General features: G+C 47.9%; 1 protein-coding gene across 2 annotated transcripts in view; it reads left to right on the forward strand.

Moving 5' to 3' along the window:
- The window catches only part of UBXN2B (UBX domain protein 2B), a 69,238-nt gene that overhangs the window by 16,617 nt on the left and 30,079 nt on the right, over positions 1-22,542 (forward strand). For both annotated transcript variants that reach the window (XM_064170476.1, XM_064170475.1), the window contains 4 exons: positions 2,405-2,531; positions 9,009-9,192; positions 10,949-11,141; positions 13,091-13,156. In XM_064170476.1, coding sequence (XP_064026546.1) covers positions 13,135-13,156 — 22 coding nt within the window. In that variant the 5' untranslated portion in view covers positions 2,405-2,531; positions 9,009-9,192; positions 10,949-11,141; positions 13,091-13,134. The remainder of the gene's footprint in view (positions 1-2,404; positions 2,532-9,008; positions 9,193-10,948; positions 11,142-13,090; positions 13,157-22,542) is intronic.

Consider the following 22,542-nt stretch of genomic DNA (forward strand, 5'->3'; position numbering starts at 1 on the left):
AAAGCACTTTACACATTATTGGCACTCTGCAGCAGCAGGCATCTCCACATGGTTGTGTCATCTCTGTGACCTTACACAACAGCTGCATTTTAGGCATCTTCTCCTCCAGCAGCAAGGGTTGCTCACACCAGTGTTAGAGCCTAGTGCCTGTTTCAGCCTGGGGTATCCAAGTGTATCTTTTGTCAGGCTTCAGCAACAGAACAAGGGGACACAGTCTCAAGCTGTGCCAGGGGAGGTCTAGGCTGGATGTCAGGAGGAAGTTGTTGTCAGAGAGAGTGATTGGCATTGGAATGGGCTGCCCAGGGAGGTGGTGGAGTTGCTGTCCCTGGAGGTGTTGAAGAAAAGAATGAATGAGGCACTTAGTGCCATGGTCTGGTTGATTGGCCAGGGCTGGGTGCTAGGTTGGCCTGGCTGAGCTTGCAGGTCTCTTCCTACCTGCTTGATTCTATGATTCTAAGCCAGAGAGACACTCCCTTATCTATGTCTCAGCAAACCTATAAGTGAAGCAGACACCACCATTGTTTTTTTTTTCACAGCCTATAATCTAATTTCTCTCATTAAAACACTCCTGTTAGACTCAAACCAGCACAAGCAGCATCCATTAAAAAATATGCTCTTTGCATTAAAAAGGAGGAAAAAATCCATCTCCTTCTGCCCCTTGGCTCTGACAGATGTTCCACACCCTCTGCAAATGAGGAGAGTACAGGTGAACAGGACCAAGGGACCATCCTGCTTCCCAGAGACAAGTGGAAAACGTCCCATTGCCATCCACACAGGACACCACACTGAGTGCCTTTGCACAGGGCACTTCTCTTTCTAGAAGCAGCCTTTTACACTTTGAAGCTTGCATGGCAGAGCTCATTTATAATCTGGTCAGGGTCTGTGTACGGCTGTGTACGTTCATATGTCTGCCATGAAAACCTCCTACCAGCCAATCAGCACTCCAGAGCAGACTGGAAGCTGGCAGAGCAGCTAATTACTCTCACTAAGAGAAATCTGCTGGCTTGATTAATGCCAGCTTACCAATCCTTGCTGTTAGTTCTAGTGGAGTTCTGGAGCCCGTATTACAAGAGAGATGTGGAGATGCTGGAGTGTGGCCAGGAGGATGCTCAGAGGGCTGGAGCAGCTTTGCTATGAGGACAGACTGAAAGAGTTGGGGCTGTTCAGTCTGGAGAAGAGGAGACTCCCAGGTGACCTTCTTGTGGCCTTCCATTATCTGAAGGAGGCCTACAAAAAAGCTGGGGAGGGACTTTTCAGGCTCTGAGGGAGTGACAGGACTGGGGGGAATGGAGAAAAGCTGAGGTGGGGAGAGTCAGGCTGGAGGTGAGGAGGAAGTTGTTGAGCATGAGAGTGGTGAGAGCCTGGAATGGGTTGCCCAGGGAGGTGGTTCAGGTCCCATCCCTGGATGAGGCTCTGGCCAGCCTGATCTAGTGTGAGGTGTCCCTGCCCATGGCAGGGTGGGTGGAACTGGCTGATCCTTGTGGTTCCTGCTTGTAGTTCCTCGGGGAAATCAGAGTGTGTGAAAATGCATCCCATCTCTTTTGGAGCAGTATTCCTGTGAGATCATCCTGGGGGCAGGAGCCAGTGCTGAGCTGAGCCTGCCAAGCTCTTCCTGACTCCCACCAGGCCCTGATGCAGTTAATGATAACCAGAGTGCAGCTCACTCTCCCTTCTCATGAGAAGGAAGGCCACTGAGAAGGGCAGGCAGAGGGACAACTTCTAAGACTTGGAATGCTCCAAATTCCCAGAGAGGTAGTGCCAAAGTGCATTGCAGATTGTGTGTAGTGGGCCCTGGTGTATCTCCTGTGTGACACCAAAGATGTTTTTTGCAGAATGTTTCTATATGGAAAATGTCTTTTGAGTTTCAGCACTTCAGACTGACCATGCCAGGGGAGACAAAAGCTTCACTGTGCTGCATTTGGCTGGGATAATTTTCTCCAGGGTAGCTGCTATGGGCTGTGGTTTGGATTTGTGCTGGAAACAGTGTTGATAGCACAGGGATGTTTTTAGCTGTTGCTGAGCAGGGCTTGCACAGAGTCAAGGCTTTTCTGTTGCTCACCCCGCCAGTGGGTAGGCTGGGGGTGCCCCAGAAGCTGGGAGGGGATACAGCTGGGAGAGCTGACCCCAGCTGACCAAAGGGATATTCCAGACCATGTGAGATCAAGCTCAACATGAAAAGCTGGGGGAAGAAGTCAGGAGAGGACATCTGGAGTGATGATATTTGTGCTTCCCAAGTGACCATTACATGTGATGGAGCCCTGCTTGCCTGGAGGTGGCTGAACACCTGGAAGTGGTGAATGAATTCTCTGGTTTTCTGGTGTGCATAGCTTTTGCTTTACCTGGTAAACTGTCTTTATCTTAACCCACAAATCTGCCCTTCTGACTTTCTCCTCCACCCCTCCAGGTAGGAGTGAGCAAGCTGTGTGGGGCTGCCAGCTGGAGTTGAACCATGACATTCACCTGGTCCACTGTCCAATTTCCAGAAGTGCCCAGAAGCAGATGGCTTGGCAGAGTACAGGGACAATGCAAAGGTATCAAAGCTTCCTACTGCTCTCCTTCAATGCTTCCTGCTGCTCTCCCTCAGCATTGCCTCCAGCAATCACTGGGTCAAGAGCTTCTTGACCCAGAATTAGTACCCTTGGATTTGCATGGGTGTGAATCAGCTGTGCACAAAATGCTCTTGGTAGATGGCATCCTCCACTGCTGCCACCATCCCTCCCTGGTGCATTCAGCAGCCTGCCACTGCTTGCCTATATCCTGCTTGTTCATAATGCAGCAAGTGGTGAGGAGTGAAGCCTGTGTTCAAACAGGCTCTGAGCTACAATGCTCAGGTCCCCATCCCCAGACAATTTATTTCTGTTTTCTGAACCTGGCTGTGTTCCGACTCAGTGCTTTGGTTTGGTCTCAGGCTATGGTTTGTATCTGAACCTGAGCCCAGGCCTGCTTGAATAGGATCTGTTGTTCTCTTTGGAGACTACCTCAGATAGCAGTGCTCCCAAAGGAGGGACTTTGTGCCTTTTGAAGCAGCTCTGCCTGCCAATGAAATCTTCCATCCCAAATGACCTCAGGAACAGCCATGTGAAACAGTTCCTTCTGATGGGAATCTTTGCTCTGGCTCAGGATTTGTGAGGTTCAGCTGCTTTGTGCAGAATGAAGATGCAAACACTCGAGAAGCTGGCAAACTTCTCCTCACCTCCAAGCACTAGAGGAGGAGAGGGGAAGGAGTAAAAGGCTGGCAGGAGCATGCCTGACCATGGGGGCCTGGAAACTCCTGCTAATTCAGTGCCAACCTCAGCAAGTTCAGTGGGGCAGCTCACGCACATCCCAAGGGAACCAAAATGCATCACTCCCATGTCATTAATCTAGAAGGGTTTTATAAACCTCACCTGTGCTTGTTGATGAAGCAGAGTGCAAATGGGGTGAGTAATGGATAGCAGAGGCAGTGAGACAGCTGAGGCAGGATCCAGTCTTGCAGTCCCTGTGTATGTGGTCTACTGCTGCTGTGCAGGGAGTGCAGTCGGAAGGAGCTGGGAGTCTGTTCCAGATTTGAAGAGTTGAGACTGTTTCTGTGCAGTGAACAAATGATGAGTACAGACACATCATAGAATCATACAATCACAGAATCTGTCAGGGTTGGAAGGGACCACAAGGATCATCCAGTTCCAACTCTCCTGCCTTGGGCAGAGACACCTCACACTAGATCAGGCTGTTCAGAGCCTCACCCAGCCTGGCCTTAAACATCTCCAGGGATGGGGCCTGAACCATCTCCCTGGGCAACCTGTTCCAGGCTCTCATCATTCTCATGGGGAAGAACTTCTTTCTAACATCCAGTCTGAATCTCCCCATTTCCAGCTTTGTTCTGTTCCTCTCTGTCCTATCCCTACCTGACAGCGTAAAAAGTTCCTCCTCAGCTTTCTTGTAGCCTCCTTAAGATACTGAAAGGTCACAAGAAGGTCACCTGGGAACCTTTTCCTCTCCAGACTGAACAGCCCCAACTCTCTCAGTCTCTCTTCACAGCAGAGCAGCTCCAGCCCTCTGCTCATCCTCGTGGTCCTTCTCTGGACACCTTCCAGCACATCCATAGCCCTCTTGTCCCAGGGGCTCCAGCACTGGATGCAGTACTCCAGGTGGGGTCTCAGCAGTGTGGAGCAGAGGGGCAGTATCACTTCCCTTGCCCTGCTGCCCACACTTCTCTTGCTGCAGCCCAGGCTCTAGTTGCTCTCTGTGCTGCCAAAGCACACTGACAGCTCACATGGAGCTTCTTGTCCACCCCCACCCCCAAGTCCCTCTCCTCAGGACTGCTCTCGACCCAAGCCATCACAGAATCATAGAATGGCTTATGTTGAAAGGCTTCTTAAAGATCATCTAGTTCCACCTCTGCAGAGGCACCTCCCACTAGACCTGGTTGCTCAAAGCCTCATCCAGCCTGCTCTTAAAACAATTCCATGGATAAGGCATGCACAGCTTCTCTGAGCAACCTGCTGCAGTGCCCCAGCAGCACATGAACAGGCCCTGCTCCATGACCTGTGCTGACACGTAGGCTTTCTGGAAGCAGTTCTTCTCCCAGGGCAATAAGGCTAATTTATTTGCTTCAGTTGATGTCTAATCTTAAACCCCAGTTACGGCTATTGTCATTCCTTCCCAAGCCAAGCAAACAAGTACAATGCAATTAGTGCTCTGAGGACCTATTTGCCATTTCATTGTCAACACAGCAATAAGGGATGTTTGACAAAGCCTGAAGGCAACTGATTACATTCTTTATCTGTCACAGCAGGCAAAGGCTGCTCCTCTTGGTAATAAGGCTATATTTGTTGTCCCTCAAGGAGAAGGTGACAAATAAATTCACGACTAGAAGCTGTAAAGCTTTTCTCGGTTGCATGGTCTATTTCAAGACAAAAATAGCTCCTTTGGGTTGGGTAATAGATACTCCCTAAGCAGCAGTTGTCATATTTATCACAGGTTTCAGAAAATTATGAAACCAGGAGCGTTTCCCTGGGAAACACAAACACTGCCACCCTGCAAAAGCAAAGCACCGCTAACGGCGCCTTCCTCTTCAGCCTCATGCAAGTTTGCCTCTCTCAAATCTATTGTTTTAGGGTTTTTCTTCCTACATCTAACCAATTTTGGTTGTTTTACAAATAGCCTCTCTCTTGGGAAGATGCTAGGATCATTGCTGGCCTTCTCTGGACAAGTAGCACTCAACATCTTTCTGGAATTGAGGTGCCCAGAACTGGACACAGCACTCAAGGTGTGGCCTGAGAGTGCCACCTCCCTGGGCAGCCTGTTCCAATGCCTGACCACTCTTTCACAGAATCATAGAATCAACCAGGTTGGAAGAGACCTCCAAGATCATCCAGTCCAACCTATCCCTACAGCAATAGAATCATAGAATGGTTTAGGTTGGAAGGGACCTCAAAGCTCACTTGGAGATAGAGGTGAGATGCTGCTACCAAAGACTAAAGTCTTTGCCATCTCTTCTACATAACTGTAGTAAAAGTTGAGGAGCACTAAGAAGTAACTTTTCAAGCCCCCAAAATTATTTATAGTTAAGATGGATAGTGCCAGTCTCTATTTGGTGTTGGTGAGACCTGCACATCTCATGCAGTCTGTAGGAAACCCTGGGCTTTGGAATTGGTATTTTATACTAGAGCAAAGCATGGGCAGGGCACAAACCCAAAGCTTACTGAGTTGTGGCAGTGGTAAATAAAAGAACAGGAAAAATGTGCAGATGGGCATCACAGTAGCAATAGGCAGAAGCAACAAGAGTTGAAGATGCTCTCTTCTTGGAGAAAGAAACCTTCCATAGCAGCTGAGTGGGCTCAAAGCTGGCACAGGAGGTAAAAAGGCTGTTGGGTTTTAAAGATAAATGAGCCAAACTGAGTTGCTTTTTTCCCCCTTTGTGTTCTGCCAGAGTCATGATTAAAGAAGTCAGAAGATTGTGCTGCTTTGGTTCAGTTGTATTATTAGCCACTTAGACTGAATCATTACAAACATGAAACAGAAAGCTAATTAGTCAGCTCTCTGAGCTTTTTGGCTTCTTTGAGATGCTGTTTGGCTTCAGCAGTCCCAGCTAGTGGGTTTTATCCCAACAGCAGCAGCAAGCTGCAGGCTGAGGCAGTGCATAGGGTAGGTCTGGCCGCAGTCTGCCTCTGCAAGCCCACTCCTGCCTGCTGTGCTGGGAGACACAGCTCTGCTTCACGCTGCCACCACCATCAGTCTGCTGGCTTTGTTGTCATCCCTGGACAGCACTCGTTAACATTTCAGAAACAAGCAAACAAATTCTAGCAAGCCCAGAGAGCACCTGGCAAGTAAAAGAAAGCAGAGAGGGAGCAGGAGCCATCGTCGCAGGTCAGAGGTGAGGCCAAGTGTAAGAGCCACGTTGGAGGAACTTGTGGAGCATTTGCTGGCAGTAGCAAAGCCCTTGGCTTCCTTTCTGCTGGATGACATCCTAAATCCACTCATCTGCTTTGTAAGAGACAAGGCAATGCTCCTAGAGTTAATCATAACCAATTTATGTCTCCAAAAGTGTCACAACGTGATACAGAGAGAGCCTTCCCTTGCCTGCCTTGTCCTGCTGAACACAATGCCTGATGATGACTGTTTTCATTACAGTGTGCATATTGCCTCATGTGAGCAGAATGAATAACACCTTCCCTGTTTAATTAAGCTGTTGAAAATGGCTTTGTATTCGTTGAAGCCATCACTCCTCTCTCCTTGGCTTATCCTGGCTGCACCTCAGCTTGCAGGAAACCGTGAAGTAAATTATCAAAAGGTGGTTGCTTAATTGTGAGCTAATCCACCTGCTGGGAGGGCTAACTAAAAGCAGTGGCTGGCTTTGGCACTGTCCTTGCCATCACTTCCACAGCTGCATCAGCTGGTTGGGTCCATCCCAGAATTTTGCTATCTGCATACAGCCTCTGTAGCTGCTGCACACCGTGCGGAAATGATTTACAGAATCACAGAGTTGTTGGAAGGGACCTCAAAGATCAGCCAGTTCCACCCTCCCCCCCCTGCTATGGGACACCTCACACTAGATCAGGTTGCTCAGAGCCCCATCCAGCCTGGTCTTAACAACTTTAGAAGGGCTTCCATTAGATTTGTTTCACAAAAGTTCTATGTGCTGCCCTGAAGGGATTTATTAAAGCCATCTGCATATAAATGAAGCACTGCTTGCACCTTGCCTGTAAGCTCTCAGAGCAGCTGCACCCCTTCTGCTGCATCAACTTGAGCTATTATTAGGAGCAGGTGTGGATTTGTTGAGGGTAGGAGAGCCCTGCAGAGGGACCTGGCCAGGCTGGATGGGTGGGCAGAGGTCAGTGGGATGAGATTGAACAAGGCCAAGTGCAGGGTTCTACACTTCGTCCACAACCTCAAGCAGTACTACAGGCTGGGGACAGAGTGGCTGAGAGCAGCCAGGAAGAAAGGGACTGGAGGGTGCTGATAAATAGCAGCTGAAGATGAGGCAGCAGTGTGCCCAGGTGGGCAGCAGAGCCAATGGCAGCCTGGGCTGGCTCAGGAGCAGTGTGGGCAGCAGGGCAAGGGAGGTTCTTCCGCCCCTGTGCTCAGCACTGCTCAGGCCACAGCTTGAGTGCTGTGTCCAGTTCTGGGCTCCTCAATTCAAGAATATCTCCCTCTCTGGAGATACTCAGGAACCATCTGGATGTGTTCCTGTGTGATCTGCTCTGGGTGATCCTGCCCTGGCAGAGGGGCTGGACCAGATGATCTTTCCAGGTCCCTTCCAGCCCCTGACATTCTGTGATTCACTTGCACATATTCCTGTCCATGAGAGATTTTAAGGGACCCTCAGACCACATCTCTGGCTAGAGATAGCTCAGCTGGACAATCTAACACCCTACCCGACTATTTCTTCCATGGGATGGCCCCTCACTGCTCTGGAGGTGGGGGGGGCTTTGAAGCTTTGCTTGGGAAGACCTGGCACACAGGCTTCAGCCACCTTCTTTTTTCATTTCTTTCTTTTCTTTCCCTTGCAAGTCCTGACAAGATCACCCCTTGATTGGTGTGCAGCTGTGGGCAGCTTTGAAACCTGGAGAGTTACAGTACAATGTGCAGATGTTTGCACACCAGCAGCCCCCACCTCAGACACTGGGAATCCTGCTGAACCCCCTGGTAATTGGTGATGAGATGCTACAAACCACTTTGCCATGGCTCACTGGGGACATAAGAGTTTTGTCCCCCCTGGTTTCTTTATGTATGTCCCAAAATGTTTGGCATTGAGCCAAAATAATTTGTTCCTTCTTGGAAAGGGAACCTTCAGATGCACCTCTGATAAAGCCATCAAAAGCCCCTGTTGTTATGGCCTGTAATGGCCCAGAGGAGTGTTTGATTAGAGCTAGGAGATATTATCTGCCTCAGGAGGCTAAATGGAAGACCTGAGGGATAAAAAGGTCTCATTATTATTATGTGCATAGTCTTGTGACTGAAAATGTCACGAGGGATTAAGACAGTTCTGGATGTATGGAGGGAAGCATTCTATGTAAATGAATTTTGTTTACCCACACTGCTGGGTGTTGTAATTATTCTATTCAGCAACACTTAAACTTAGGAATAACCTAGGGGATACTCCAGCTGTGATATAATTGCTTTCTTATTTATAAGGGCTGTTGTGGTGATAATGAGATGTCTGGGTAACCCTTAACGTAGGGAGCTCAGCAGTGATATTAAGCATTAACACCACATCAGAGCTCCAGGCCTTGATGTCCTCTAAGACTGCCCACCTGTGTTGGCAGAAGAGCTCTTCCATCTAGGCAAATATGGTGGTAGAGTTGCTGTCCCTGGAGGTGTTCAGAAAAAAAGCCTGGATGAGACAATTAGTGCCATGGTCTGGTTGACTGGACAGGGCTGGGTGCTAGGTTGGACTAGATGAGCTTGGAGGTCTCTTCCAACCTGGATGGTTCTATGATTACAGTCCCAGCCCCTGAGGGACTAGATACAAGCCTCCAAGTAGACTCTGTCCCATTGATCACAACTCTCTGACTTCTTTCTTTCAGCCACCTCACTACTGGATCATCCAGACCACATTTGTTCAATGTAACTGTTTGGATGCTGTGGATACTTCCCTGAGGCCAAGAGAAACCACAACCACTGCACCACCACCATCTTTCCACTTGCTTAGGTCCTCCTGTGGTGCTGTGTGGAAATACTGCTGAATATACTTGGTTAAGTGCATATAAGGTGAGGAAAAGAGGAAGGAAGAACTGTGGCTCTAGGGGAGGTGGGACAGAAGGTGATGGCCTGCTTGATTTGCTTTTATTGAGGCAACACTGATGTCATTGCCATCAATCTTTGCCAGTAAGCCCCAAATATGTGTATTTTTCATGCCTGATAGATGCAATGCTGCTTTTCTTGGTGGTGGAACAGTTGTTATGGTGACTCTTTCTTCCCTCCTTTAATACAGGAAGCAGAGCACCAAAATAAAAATCATTCCATTTATGGAACTTAGGAAAAAAAAACACTCTGAAGCTGTAGCTCCAGAGAGATCTCTTGGAGTATTTAATGGCATATTTATTTTATGTTATTTGATTTTTTTCCCCACTCTGGAGCTTGAAGTTTTGTGGAAAGATGAAGTAATAGGAAATATATGGAAGGAAATGCATTTTTCTGGACATTATAGAATGGTTTAGGTTGGAAGGGACCTCAAGGATCAGCCAGTTCCAACCCCCCACCATGGGCAGGGACACCTCCCACTAGAACAGGTTGCTCAAGGCCTCATCCAACCTGGCCTTGAACACCTCCAGGGAGGTTGTGGAGTGCAGGATCACCCAACGTGATCAAAGATTCAGATGTGCAGGTTAAATCCATACCAGGGCTATGTGCACAGCCAGGGCAGATGTGACTTTGCAAAAGCTCACTTTGTCTATAAGAATTTGTGCAAGTTCTATATTGGTCAAAGCTTCTAAGTGGTCCTTGAGAACAGGCAGCTCTGTAGAGTGATTGACCTTCATGCAGTGGAGATAGAGCCCCCCTGAACGTGTCTTCACTGATGTTAAAGAAGTATTTAAACCTCCCTAAAGCAGTTGTGAAGGAGGCAGAACATGGACCTGGGGCAGTTTAGTCTTGAGAAGAGAAGACTGAGAGGGATTTAATCAATGTTTCTAAATACCTGAGGGCTGGGGGTCAGGAGGGGGAGGACAGGTTCTGTTCATTTGCTCCCTGGGATAGGACAAGGAGCAATGGATGGAAGCTGCAGCACAGGAGGTGCAACCTCAACCCCTCAACACAGGGGGGAACTTCTTTCATGTAAGGATCACAGAGCCCTGGCACAGGCTGCCCAGAGAGGTTGTGGAGTCTCCTTCTGTGGAGCCTTTCAGGGCCTGTCTGGATGTGTTCCTGTGTGCCCTGAGCTACATTGTCCGGTCCTGCTCTGGCAGGGGGGTTGGACTGGATGATCTCCTTGGGTCCTTTCCAGCCCCTAACATCCTGTGAGCCTGTGACTGAACCAGCCATTGCCATGAAAAAGAACATAGCAGGGGAAGATGATTCAAGCACAAAGAGGGAAGGCATCTTGGAAATTATCAACTGAATATCTTTAAACAGGAAAATAAACAAAGAGAAAATACTTTAAGTAGCCTACAAGTCAAGCTGCAGCTGGGGGTGTGCTCGGGGAGGAATGAGGGCCTCTCAGCTGGAAAAGGTGAAATCAAACACAGGAAATGCACAATCCAATAATAACTTCTCATCTATAAACACTAAAATCTCTGTGCTGAAGTGCTGCACTGAAATTACTGAGGGGATCAATTCCCCAGGAGCAGTTACCCTTTTATCAGCCTCCCATAGGAAAGCAGCAGCATTGCAGTCCATGAGAACTGCTGAAGTTTGTTAGGACCAGACTATCAGGGTAAACTTTTTAATGAGTCATTTATCACCCTTAGAAGCCCTGATTTTTATTAACCTTACCTGTGGCTGAAGATGAATTGCCTTCCTAATCCAGAGGCTGGCAGCCATGGAGCATCCCCTTATCAGCAGCAGGCCATTTGCTTCACAAGCAGTTCTGGTGGCAGGAGGGAATCCATCCTTCTTTAGAGCACTTCAGCCTGGGACAGATGCAGTGCCAGTGCCTCCTGCTGAAAGACTGAAGACCCTCAGAGGAGATGTTAGGATGTGCCTGAAGGAGTTCCAGCCAGGTAGGTGTTCATTACTGGTCTGCTCAAGTGAAGGCTGTGCTTGAGGACCTTTAGATTTATCCCACCAAGTACACAGTTGTAAAGATCTCTGCTGGTGTGCAAACCTGTCCCAGGTTACAGTGGATCACTCCCCTGGTAAAGTCACTACAATATGGATTTTTGGGAAGTCAGAAAAAAACACATTGTATTTCCTAGAGTTTAAATCCAACAGGATAAGGAGAATAAACTACTACAGAAATATAATAACCTTAACCTCTTGAATGGAGGAGCCCAGAACTGGACACAGCACTCAAGGGGTGGCCTGAGCAGTGCTGAGCACAGGGGCAGAAGAACCTCCCTTGTCCTGCTGCCCACACTGCTCCTGAGCCAGCCCAGGATGCCATTGGCTCTGCTGCCCACCTGGGCACTCTGCTGGCTCATGTTCAGCTACTCTCTACCAGCACCCCCAGCTCCCTCTCTGCCTGGCTGCTCTCCACCACTCTGTCCCCAGCCTGTAGCACTGTTTGGGAGTTTACATCCTGCTGCATGAAAGCAAGAAAAGAAAACAGGAGCACATCTGCACCTCTCTGCACTACAAAAACATGTCCCAGCACATTGCCATATTGGTGATACATCTAACCAGGGGGGAAATGAAATTCAGCCTCCCCTCCTTCTGTGTTGCTGCCAAGGGACAAAAATACACCATAGGCTAAAGGTTCTCTGCCAGCCCCAGCCAATTACAACATAACATACAATTAACTTTCACAGCTGGTCACAGGCTTTGTCAGAAGCCTGGGGAGAAAACAAAAAGCCCTGTGTGTTGGACCTGGTTGTGACTGTGCTTTATATAGCTCATTACATCCAGTTGGAGTTACACTTGCTGCTTGCTGGGTTAGCTGGCTGAGGGTCTCCTCAGAGGAGCACATGGGAAGAGTAGAACAAGATCTATCTAGCCAGTAAAAGCCCTTAGCTTCCATGGGCTAGGCTGGTTTTGTTGTTACACTGCATGCAGGCACAGTGAGGACACTGAAATCAGCCTGCTCTGGCTTTGTTCCTGCCTGCAATTACACACATGCTCACAACTGGCCTCCAACGTGCTGAGAGCTGGGGCTGTTTGGCTTGGAGGAGAGGAGGCTGAGGTGGGATCTTATTAATGCTTACAAATATCAAAGGGGTAGGCATCAGGAAGATGGGGCCAGGTCCTCCTCAGCAGCCCCCAGTGACAGGACAAGAGGCAATTGAACAAAAGAAGTTTCATCTGAACATGAAAAAGAATTTCTTTACATTGAGAATGGCAGAGCACTGGAACAGGCTGCCAAAGAGGTGAGGGATTCTTCATCTCTGCAGACTTTCAAGGCTTGCCTGGATGTGTTCCTATGTGGCCTGCTTTAGATGGTTCTGCTCTGGCTGGGAGGGTGGACTGATGATCATCAGAGCTCCCTTCCAAGCCCTGTGACTCTGTGATGTGGACTTTGCCTGTTAACTCTCTGTGGCCAAAGCTGCCATTGCATTACACACACCACACACAGCTGTCAAAGCTTCTACCACTGCAACAGTTGGCCCTTGGTGGACTCATGGAAATGTGGAAGGAACAGGGAGTTCTCACTGACTGCTCAGAAATGCTTGCTCAAAGGTTTTCCAGCCAGCAGATTGTCACTTGGTGAATTGAAGACATTTAACATTAGACTTTCTCTCTGTAAGAGTCTTTGCATATAGAGATTTGCCACAGGTCTGTGAACTGCTCTTTGGTCTGATCTGAGAGGAAAATGGGCAGGGTACATGTGTGCACCATACTGAAGTGATTATTTGGGTACCAGACTGGAACCTGACTGTGGGTGTTGGGCTTGGAGCATTTGGACCTACCTGAATTCCCTGGCATTGCTGTAGTCCTAATACAGCTTCCCCAAACCAAGCTTCTTTTTTAAGTGGATGATAACCATTGCTAATGTTGTTTGGGCTTCTGTTTGCAGCACTTCTAAACCCAGTCCAGCAGAAGTGACAGCTACTCAGAACAATGAATTCTACAGCTCCTCTAGGTATGTGCAGCTGTTTGTTTTAATTCAAATGAGCACTTCTGATCTTCTCTGTCGAGTTCTACCATAAGAGAAGGTGGGGGGTACCAGCTGAGGTGAATGGAACCAGATTTACCCATTCCAGCTGGGTTATTGCCACTTTTTCTCCCTTGGTTGGTGTGTTAGGAAATTCATGGAAATTTTGCCATGGATTTGAGTGAGGCCAGGGTGTAAACACCAACACATGCTGCATAAAGAAGCCTTTTTCATCTCCGTGTCATATCCTGAATAACTGCAAAGATAACCTCAATCTGTCTTTGCAATGTACCAGCACAGTTTAATGCCCCCAGCAGTGACTTAAAGACAAACAGTGGGGTTTTTTGAGGCTGCAGTTTTGAAGCTAATGGAGGATAAGTAAGCTAGAACTTCACACAGCTCAGGACACACAGGGTTGCTTAACTTTCTTATATTTTAATTGTGTCTTTCTGTAGAGAAATTTATGTCTGCAGACAAGTAGGTGGTCCAGTTAAAATAGCTCCTAGCCACAGAATCATAGAATCAACCAGATTGGAAGAGACCTCCAAGCTCATCCACTCCAACCTAGCACCCAGCCCTGGCCAATCAACCAGACCATGGCACTAAGTGCCCCAGCCAGGCTTGGCTTGAACACCTCCAGGGGTGGTGACTCCACCACCTCCCTGGGCAGCCCATTCCAATGCCAGTCACTCTCTCTGAGAAGAACTTCTTCCTAACATCCAGCCTAGACCTTCCCTGGCAGAGTTTGAGACTGTGTCCCCTTGTTCTGGTGCTGGTTCCCTGGCAGAAGACTGACTCCCTGCCCTTCAAGTAGTTGTAGACAGCAAATAAATGTGTGCCTTTTGGAGTTCTGTCTGCTGTGGCATTTTCTAGGTGTGTCCAGGGAAACCTTGCTCTGCTCTCTGCACAACAACCCAAAGTGAACTATGTAGTTTCATATTCCATTTTCATTATGTTGTTGCTTGGAATTCACAGCATGATGTTGCTGCTAGCAAGGAATATAATATCACAGCCCTCCTGAGACTGCTTTAACACATGTACATTCCTGTAGGAAAGCTGTGAATCTAATGGATAAAGTGTCCATTTTATTAGGCAAGGGATGGATTCCTTTTTTTTTCTCAAGGCTCACCTGTTTCTTTACACCTTTTATTAGGAAAAGTTTGGGTAGTGCTTAATTGTGTTTAATTTGGACGTGGCACTTGGTGCCATGGTCTAGCCTTGAGCTCTGTGGTAAAGCGTTGGACTTGGTCATCTATGAGGGCTCTCCTGCCCCTCTACTCTGCCCTGCTGAGGCCACATCTGGAGTACTGTATCTAGTTCTGGGCCCCCCAGCTCAAGAGAGACACAGAACTGCTGGAGAGAGTCCAGCACAGATGCTGAAGGGAATGGAACATCTCTGTTAGGAGGAGAGCCCTGAGGGAGCTGGGGTTGTGCTGCTGGGAGGAGACTGAGAGGTGACCTCAGCAATGCTGATAAAGATGTAAAGGTGAGTGCCAGGAGGCTAGAGCCAGGCTCTGCTGGGTGGTGCCCAGTGACAGCATAAGGGGCAGTGGGTGGAAGCTGTGGCATAGGAAGTTTCATTTAAACATGAGGAGGACTTTTTTTCCCTGTGAGGGTGACAGAAGACTGGAGCAGGCTGCCCAAGGGGGTTGTGTTCCTGGATGTGTTCTTGTGATCTGGTCTGGGTGATCCTGCTCTGCAGTGGGGCTGGACTGGATGAGCTTTGGAGATCCCTTCCAGCCCCTGACATTCTGTGATTCTGTGACTCTGGAGAGCACTTGCTTTGAGTCATGGTCATGGTGGGAGCTCCCTCTGCTTCCCAGAAAGGCTGGGCAAGCAGCTTGCCAGACCTAGCTGGGGCTTGGAAGAGCTTTTTCTTTTTGAATAAAGCATATCCATGGGACCTCCCACACCAAAGAACACTGCAATGCATTGTTATGATGTCAGCCTCTAGCACTGTTTGAGCAGGACCAGAGAAAGGGCATGAAAATCATCAGAGGGTTGGGCTCTTCTCACAGGCATTTAGTGATAGAACAAGGAGGAGCAGCCTCAAGCTGCCACTGGGTAGATTTAGACTGGATATTAAGAAGGTTTTTTTCTCAGCAAGAGTGGTCAGGATTGGAATGGGCTGCTCAGGGTGGAGTCACCAAGCCTGGGTGTGTTTAAAGGTCGTTTGGTTGTGGTGCTTGGGGATATGGTTTAGGGTGCACCTTGTAGAGTAGGACTGTGGGTTGGACTTGGTAATCCTGAGAGGCTTTGCCAACCAACTCTGTGATTCTGTAAAGAAAGGGTGAGAGAGTTGGAGCTGTTCAGCCTGGAGAAGGCTCTGGGGAGAATTTCATGAGGGCTTTCAGTGCTTGAAGGGGCCAATAAGAAAGCTGGGGGCAGACTTCTTAGCAGAGTCTGTTGTGATAGGATCAGGGGTAATGGGTTTAAACTAAAAGGGAGAGATTTAGACTAGAGAAAATGAAGACTTTTTTTTCTTTTACACTGAGGGTGACAAAACACTGTCCCAGTTTGCCTAAAGAGGTGGGAGGTAGCCCATGCATGGAAACACTCCAGGTCAGGTTGTCTGGGGCTCTGAGCAACCTGCTCTAGTTGAAAATGTCTATGATGGGAACGTCTGACTGCAGGGAGGTTGGACCTGATAACCTTTAAAATATCCCTTCCTACTCAACTTATTCTGTGATAGCTGTTTCAAGGGTGAAAGTCTGTGTGGTAGCTCATGTGGTGTCTATCACACAGCTCAGCCAGTGGGAGGCAGGGAAATTGTGGCCAAGGACAGAAAGGTGAAGAAGCTGCTTTGTACATTAGTCAGGGCATTTTTAATGTCTCTGCTGCTCAGACTGAAATGCTGCTTTTGAAGCCTGGTCTTGAATATTCAGCATGTAGCAAGCTGAAGGGAATTAAATTTATCTGATGCCAAAAGAAGAAGGGAACATAGTTTATCACAGTAGTTTTAGCAACTGAAGTTAGAAATGCTACCAGCTGTGGTATTTACAGTTTCATCTGAAAGCCTGGAAACACTACTGCCCAGTCCAACCTCTGGCACCACTGCAGCTGTTGGCTGAGTCTCCCTCCAGGCACTCTCTCCTGGTGCTGTGAACTGCCTCAGAAGGCAGAAAGGTGTTCAGGAAAAGCCTGGATGGGGCACTTAGTACCACAGTCTGGTTGATTGGCCAGGGCTGGGTGCTAGGTTGGACTGGATGAGCTTGGAAGTCTCTTCCAACCTGGTTGATTCTATGATTCTAAGAGAGGTTTATGCATCACCACAGGTGGGTTGTGACATTTCACCAGTGCTGTGCTTTCTCAGCCATCAGAGCAGCCTCAACACTTTGTCATCTGTTCTCAGCTTCTTTCTTCTCCAAAGATCTTGATCTGTGTGAACTACTCTGGGTGATCCTGCTTGGGAGGGGGCTTGGAATTGGTGATCTCTGGAGGTCCTTTCCAATCTCTAAGGTTCTGTGATCCTGTGTAAGAAGACTTCTCTGCCCATAACCTTTGAATAGAATAGAGTAGAGTAGAATCAAGCAGGTTGGAAGAGACCTCCAAGCTCATCCAGTCCAACCTATCACCCAGCCCTATCCAATCAACCAGACCATGGCACTAAGTGCCTCATCCAGGCTTTTCTTGAACATGTCTGCCCCCTTGTTTTATGTGTAGTCCCCCCATAGACCACTGCATCCTCCTGTGATCTAGAACCATGGAACTTCCACCAAGCCCCTGTCCTCCAAGGTGGTGGCCTCCTTTCTCACTGTGTGGGACAGGATGCTCAAGCTTGGAGCTGGAGGTAGTACAACAAATCTAAAGTCAGTGAAGCTGGCAGTAAAGTCCCTCTTCAGGAGAAAGAAACTATCAGATAGAAATCCCTGGCAACAAGATCATTTGGAAATACTTTCCTGCAGTGACCTCTGTGGGGTTTGAGATGTTTGCAGCCTCAGAAACATGCCTTAGTTGTCCTCACCTTCAGCCTTTCAAAGTGACAGAGTTATCACCACCAGCCTGGTGTCCTGTCTCAAGCTCTTCTGAGAGCCTCTGACGCCAATGACTTCATTGTGAACTTATCAAACGTTGGAGGCTGCTCCAAACTGGTTTGGAAGATGGAGTGCACAGGAAAAGAGGAAACTGATGGAGATAATATTCATCTGATGGTTTCCCTGAGGATTTCTGTGGCTCAGAGTTTCATGGGAAAGCTTTCTTTTCAAATTAAACTCATCTAAGACTTCATACCACAAAGGTAGGGCTGTTTCCTAAGCGTCCCAAAGGCACAGGGGCCAAATGATTTTGTGCCTTTGCCATCCAATCCCTTGCCCAACAAGGCATTAAAGCACTGTCTTTCAGCCCCACACAGATGTGTTTTGGCAGGAATGAGAGCATAATAAAACAAAGCTCTTAAATATTGGGTGTATTTTCAGCCAAGTGTTTAAAAAGAGTGGAAAGAAGGCTTCTCATGTTTGTTGAGTTACGAGGAGTTTCGGTTCACATCGAACTGTGCTTTTCCTGGAGGCATTGACCCACAGGACAGCACTGCATATACTCTTAAGTCATACTTTTAAGTCACACACTGAGCTTTTAATGCATCACACATTGGATTTGCTCAGCGTGGAGGCAAAGTACTCTTCCTGTCCATCAACACTTGTGACCTAACTCAGTGTGATCTTCCTTCTGTTTGTGCAGCACAGGCTGGTACCTGAATCTTAGAATCATAGAATCAACCAGGAAGGAAGACTGAGTAATTCAGTCTCTTACCCTACTCACCCCAGGAGGTAGAGACTCAAAACGTTGTTATCTGTTCCATTATCTGTTCAGTCTGGAGAGGAGAAGGCTCCCAGGTGACCTTATTGTGACCTTTCAGTATCTTAAAGGAGCTACAAGAAAGCTGGGGAGGGACATTTTAGGATGTCAGGTAGCGATAGGACTGGGGAAACAAAGCTAGAAATGGGTAGATTCAGACTGGATGTTAGGAAGAAGTTCTTCAGCATGAGGGTGGTGAGAGCCTGGAATGGGTTGCCCAGGGAGGTGGTGGAAGCCTCATCCCTGAAGGTGTTTAAGGCCAGGCTGGATGAGGCTCTGGCCAACCTGATCTAATGTGAGGTGTCCCTGCCCATGGCAGGGGGGTTGGAACTAGGTGATCCTTGTGGTCCCTTCCAACCAGCCTGATTCTCTGATTCAGGATTTATTTGCAGTGCAGTGAGGATGTTATGTTGTGCACACCTCAGCTTTCCTCAGTGTTGTGATCATTACTAATAAAACTGGCACCATGCCTCCTGCGTCAGAGAGCTCTGAGGTTCATAACTAAATCAAACAAGTCACAGCTAAGGGACTTGCAGGGGGGGGAGCATTGGTTTTGTTTACTTCTCTCAGGAAGAACAACATAGATTGTTTAAATTTGCATGGGGTTGTTTTAAGAGGAATTCTCATTTATTTTGTGAGGACCAGCATTGTAGATTTATATACATCATGCCTACAGAAAAACCCAAACCATGCTTCATTTGTGTTCAGGAGTAACAAATTCTTCTTGTATCCTGAGAACGAGATGTGTGTGTTTTAAAGTTCTTTCATGTTGCCAGAACAGTGTTTGGGTATCAGCATAAATGAGAACCAGGTCCTGTGAGGATCAGGTGTTTAGAAGTCCTCTCTGGCTTATCACAAGCAGCTGGAGGAACTGGAGTTGTTTAGTGTGGAGATGAGGAGGCTGAGGGGAGATCTTACTGCTCTCTACAGCTGCAGTGAGGTGAGATTGGTCTCTTCTCCCCAGCACCAGGTGATAGAACAGGAGGAAGTGGCTTGATATTGTGCCAGGGGAGGCTTAGATTGGATTTTAGGAAAATATTCTCTCCTACAGGAGTGGTCAAACATTGGAACAGGTTGTTGAGGGACGTAGTGAAGTCACCATCTCTGCAGGTGTTCAAGTGTGGTCATGGCACTCCGGGACGTGGTTTAATGGCCATGGTGTGCTTAGGCCGATGGTTGGGCTGGAGGATCTTAGAGGTCTTTTCCAACTGAAGCAATTCTATGCTTCTATGAAACCTGAGCATTTGGTGTAAGCATTAAATGTATTCAGGTGTCCTGAGAACTGAAACCAGTGTGGAGGACATGCCCACACTCTCCATTTCAAATGCTGTGCCAGCTACGTAGTGCAGATGTTTTCCCAGAGCATCGCTCAGCGAATGCACACCAACACCAGAATCATTCATCTTTCTAGCTCTAAACAGAGCCTGAAATGGTAGAAATTGCTAGTGCTAAATCAGTATGAAACCCACAAGCTTTGCATCTGTTTGCAGGTTAGATAGCAGCTATCTGATTCCTTATGCAGCCAGTGAAGATGAATATTTACTGGAGAGAAAGCAAGAGCAGAGGAAGGGCAATCCTCTGGCATTGCTAAGGAAATCATCTCCTTTTGCAAGGAGCTACAATCCCTCTTACATCTCTGGTGTCTATTACATTTGCTCCAGAGCAGTTCATTTCATTGCATGGCAGTAGGAAGAATTTGAGGTCTCCTCACCAGTAATGGATACATTTAAAAGCTTTTCCTGGCAACTGATTCAGTTTCCTCAAATTTGATTCCCTAACCTGTATATATTTTTTCATTCTGAGGGCTGATATTTCTCACAAGCTGATGTCTGTGACACAGCTGTGCACATATTATTCAGTACCTGGGAACATATACAACACCTGTAAATAATACATGCAGTGCAGTGAGGGATGAGCCTCTTTTTTCCTGATTGCTTTCAAGCATCAGGAGCATACACATTGGTGTGTAACTTTTAGGGCACTGCAGTGGGATAAAGACAGCAGAGTGTATGGGCTGGAGTAACCTAACTGCATTGCATTGTGCTGCATGGTCAAGACTATAACATTAAACAAAAGAAGGCACAGAAGTGAATTTAGACACCAGAGCCCTAGGTGCTCACATCAATTAATCTTTAGCCTGGCCCAGTTTGGACTGTTTCAATGGGGTCTCTCCAGGATAAGTCTGCTCTAGAGGAGGCTAACACTAAGCACTGTGGACACAAGCATAGAATCATACAATGCCTTGGGTTGGAAGGGACCTTTAAAGCTCATCTAGTCCAATGCCCACGCAGTCAGCAGGGACATCTTCAACTAGAGCAGGTTGCTCGCAGCCCTGTCAAGTGTGACCTTGAAGCAAGTCAGTGCCATTGGCTTCTTTAATCACAGAGTTACAGAACATTAGGGGTTGGAAGTGACCTCCAAAGATCAGCCAGTCCAACCCCCTTGCCAAGGCAGGATCACCCAGAGTAGTCCACAGAGGAATGCATCAAGGTGGGTTTGGAAAGTCTCCAGAAAAGGAGACTGCTCAACCTCTCTGGGCAGCCTGCTCCAGGGCTCTCTCACCCTCACTGGAAAGAAGTTTCTCCTTCTGTGTCGAGATCTCATTGGATGGCTTCACAGCCTGATGGGGTGTGAGCACTCTCCTCTAGTTTCATATCATCAGAAGAAAGGGAAGAAGGGGAAAATGCAGATGAAGAAGAGGAGAATGCAGAAGAAGAAGGGGGAAAGGCAGAAGAGAAGGAGGGCAATGCAGATATAGAAGAACAACACAGCACACCAGAAGAGGATGACAATGAAGAAGCAGAAAAGCAAGAGGGCATCCTCAGCTACAACAACAATTATGAATCTGCTGCTGCTGCTGCCCAAGACAGAGAAGAAGAAAAAGAGCAAGACAAAGAAGAGGAGGAGGAAGATATCAGCTTGCATCTAACTCCTAGTGTATCTACATCACAGAAAGGAGGTTCTTGTGTAGATACTCAGCCACAGGAACCTGAGTGCCTGTGTGGGTCAGTGAGGGCACTGCTGCCCAGAGTTACAGCTGGCAGCCAGGTGCAGCCCAGATGTGTTGAGTGGCACAGTCAGCAGCACAGCCAGACTGACTCCAGACCTGAGGTGACGCCTTACACATCGCTGCCTGGTGTCTTGTGGCCCTCAGTGCTTGTTGTCCAAGCAGCACCGTTTGCCAGAGAGGGAGGATGGTCTTCTGTCAGTTAATTAGCATGGAAGCCATGAGGGCCCGTTGGGACAAGCTAGCCTCTAGACTGCCTCACAATATCTCCTTGGTGTTTGGATTCATTCCTCCTGCTGAACTTTCCATTCTCCGTGTTGAATGCTGCTTAGCACAGTCCCATGATATCATTTCCTTTAATCAAAATGTTTTGTTTCTGAGCCTGAAGAAAGGCAGGAAGGGTTAAGCCTGATGCTTTCCCCCCACTCGAAGATGTGGCCCTTGCACTCTTTGTTACTCCTACCTTCAATAACTGCATTGATGTTTTTGGCCACTCCACGCAGTGTGACCGTGACTGGCAAGCGGTGATTTAATCGCCTTGGCCTCCACAAGTGTTCTCTGTCTCCTAATGTTGTTTGCCTACAGAGCTAATGATAACATTTTCTCCAGCCATCTCAGCTGAGTCTGCTCTGCTGCACACAGCCCTGTTCAGTGTGTAACTCATGACATATTCTTGGAACAGAGTAGAATGGGCTCTTGTATGGGCTTTGAAGGCTCTGCTGCCTTTGGTGAATCGCAAGCTGTGGAAAGAACAAGTGAAAAAGTTACTCATTCTCTTCAGTGTAGCTTTGTAATGGCTCCAGAGGAGGGCTACAAGGATGGTTGGGGGGCTGGAGCATTTCTCCTATAAGGACAGGCTGAGGGAGGTGGGGTTGTCCAGCCTGGGGAAGAGAAGGAGCCAGGCAGACCTAATAGCAGCAGGTACATGAAGGGGGCTACAAAGGGACTGTTTGCAAAGGCCTGCAGTGACTGGATGAGGGCAGTGGTTTGAAATGAGGGAAGAGCAGATTTAGATTGGATGTTAGGAACAAGTTCTGCATTATTCAAGCTGGTGGAACACTGCAACAGGTTGCCTGGTGAGGTAGTTGAGGCCCCATCCCTGGAGATATTCAAGGTCAGGCTCAACAAGGCTCTGAGCAACCTGATCCAGTGGAGGAGAGGATGTCCTTGCTGGCTGCAGGGGGCTGGACAAGATGACCTTTGGATGTCCCCTTCCAACCCAAACCACTCTGTGACTTTCTAACAAAATTCCCCCATCTTATCCTTTAGTTTATTTTTGAAAAATGATATTAAAATGTCAAAGTTCAGCCCTACCTTGATTCTAGCCTCAGACTGGCAAGCTAAATTTGGCTCCTAGAATAAATAATCCCGATGCTTAGAAAATAAATACAAGCAATACACTTTGGAAAGATCACTTACAGCAGCAGGGTTCAGTTGGTGTTTCGTGGGACAAACCCCTCTGGCCTACTGCATTTCACAAAGGAAACACAGGGAATGCTGCTAGATGGAGCACTCAGAGCTGCAGTGCTTCTGCACTGTATGTACCCAGGGAAAGGGGGGACTGAAAGCATTT

This window comes from Pogoniulus pusillus, chromosome 34 (assembly GCF_015220805.1).
Source record: "Pogoniulus pusillus isolate bPogPus1 chromosome 34, bPogPus1.pri, whole genome shotgun sequence".
Classification (NCBI taxonomy): domain Eukaryota; kingdom Metazoa; phylum Chordata; class Aves; order Piciformes; family Lybiidae; genus Pogoniulus; species Pogoniulus pusillus.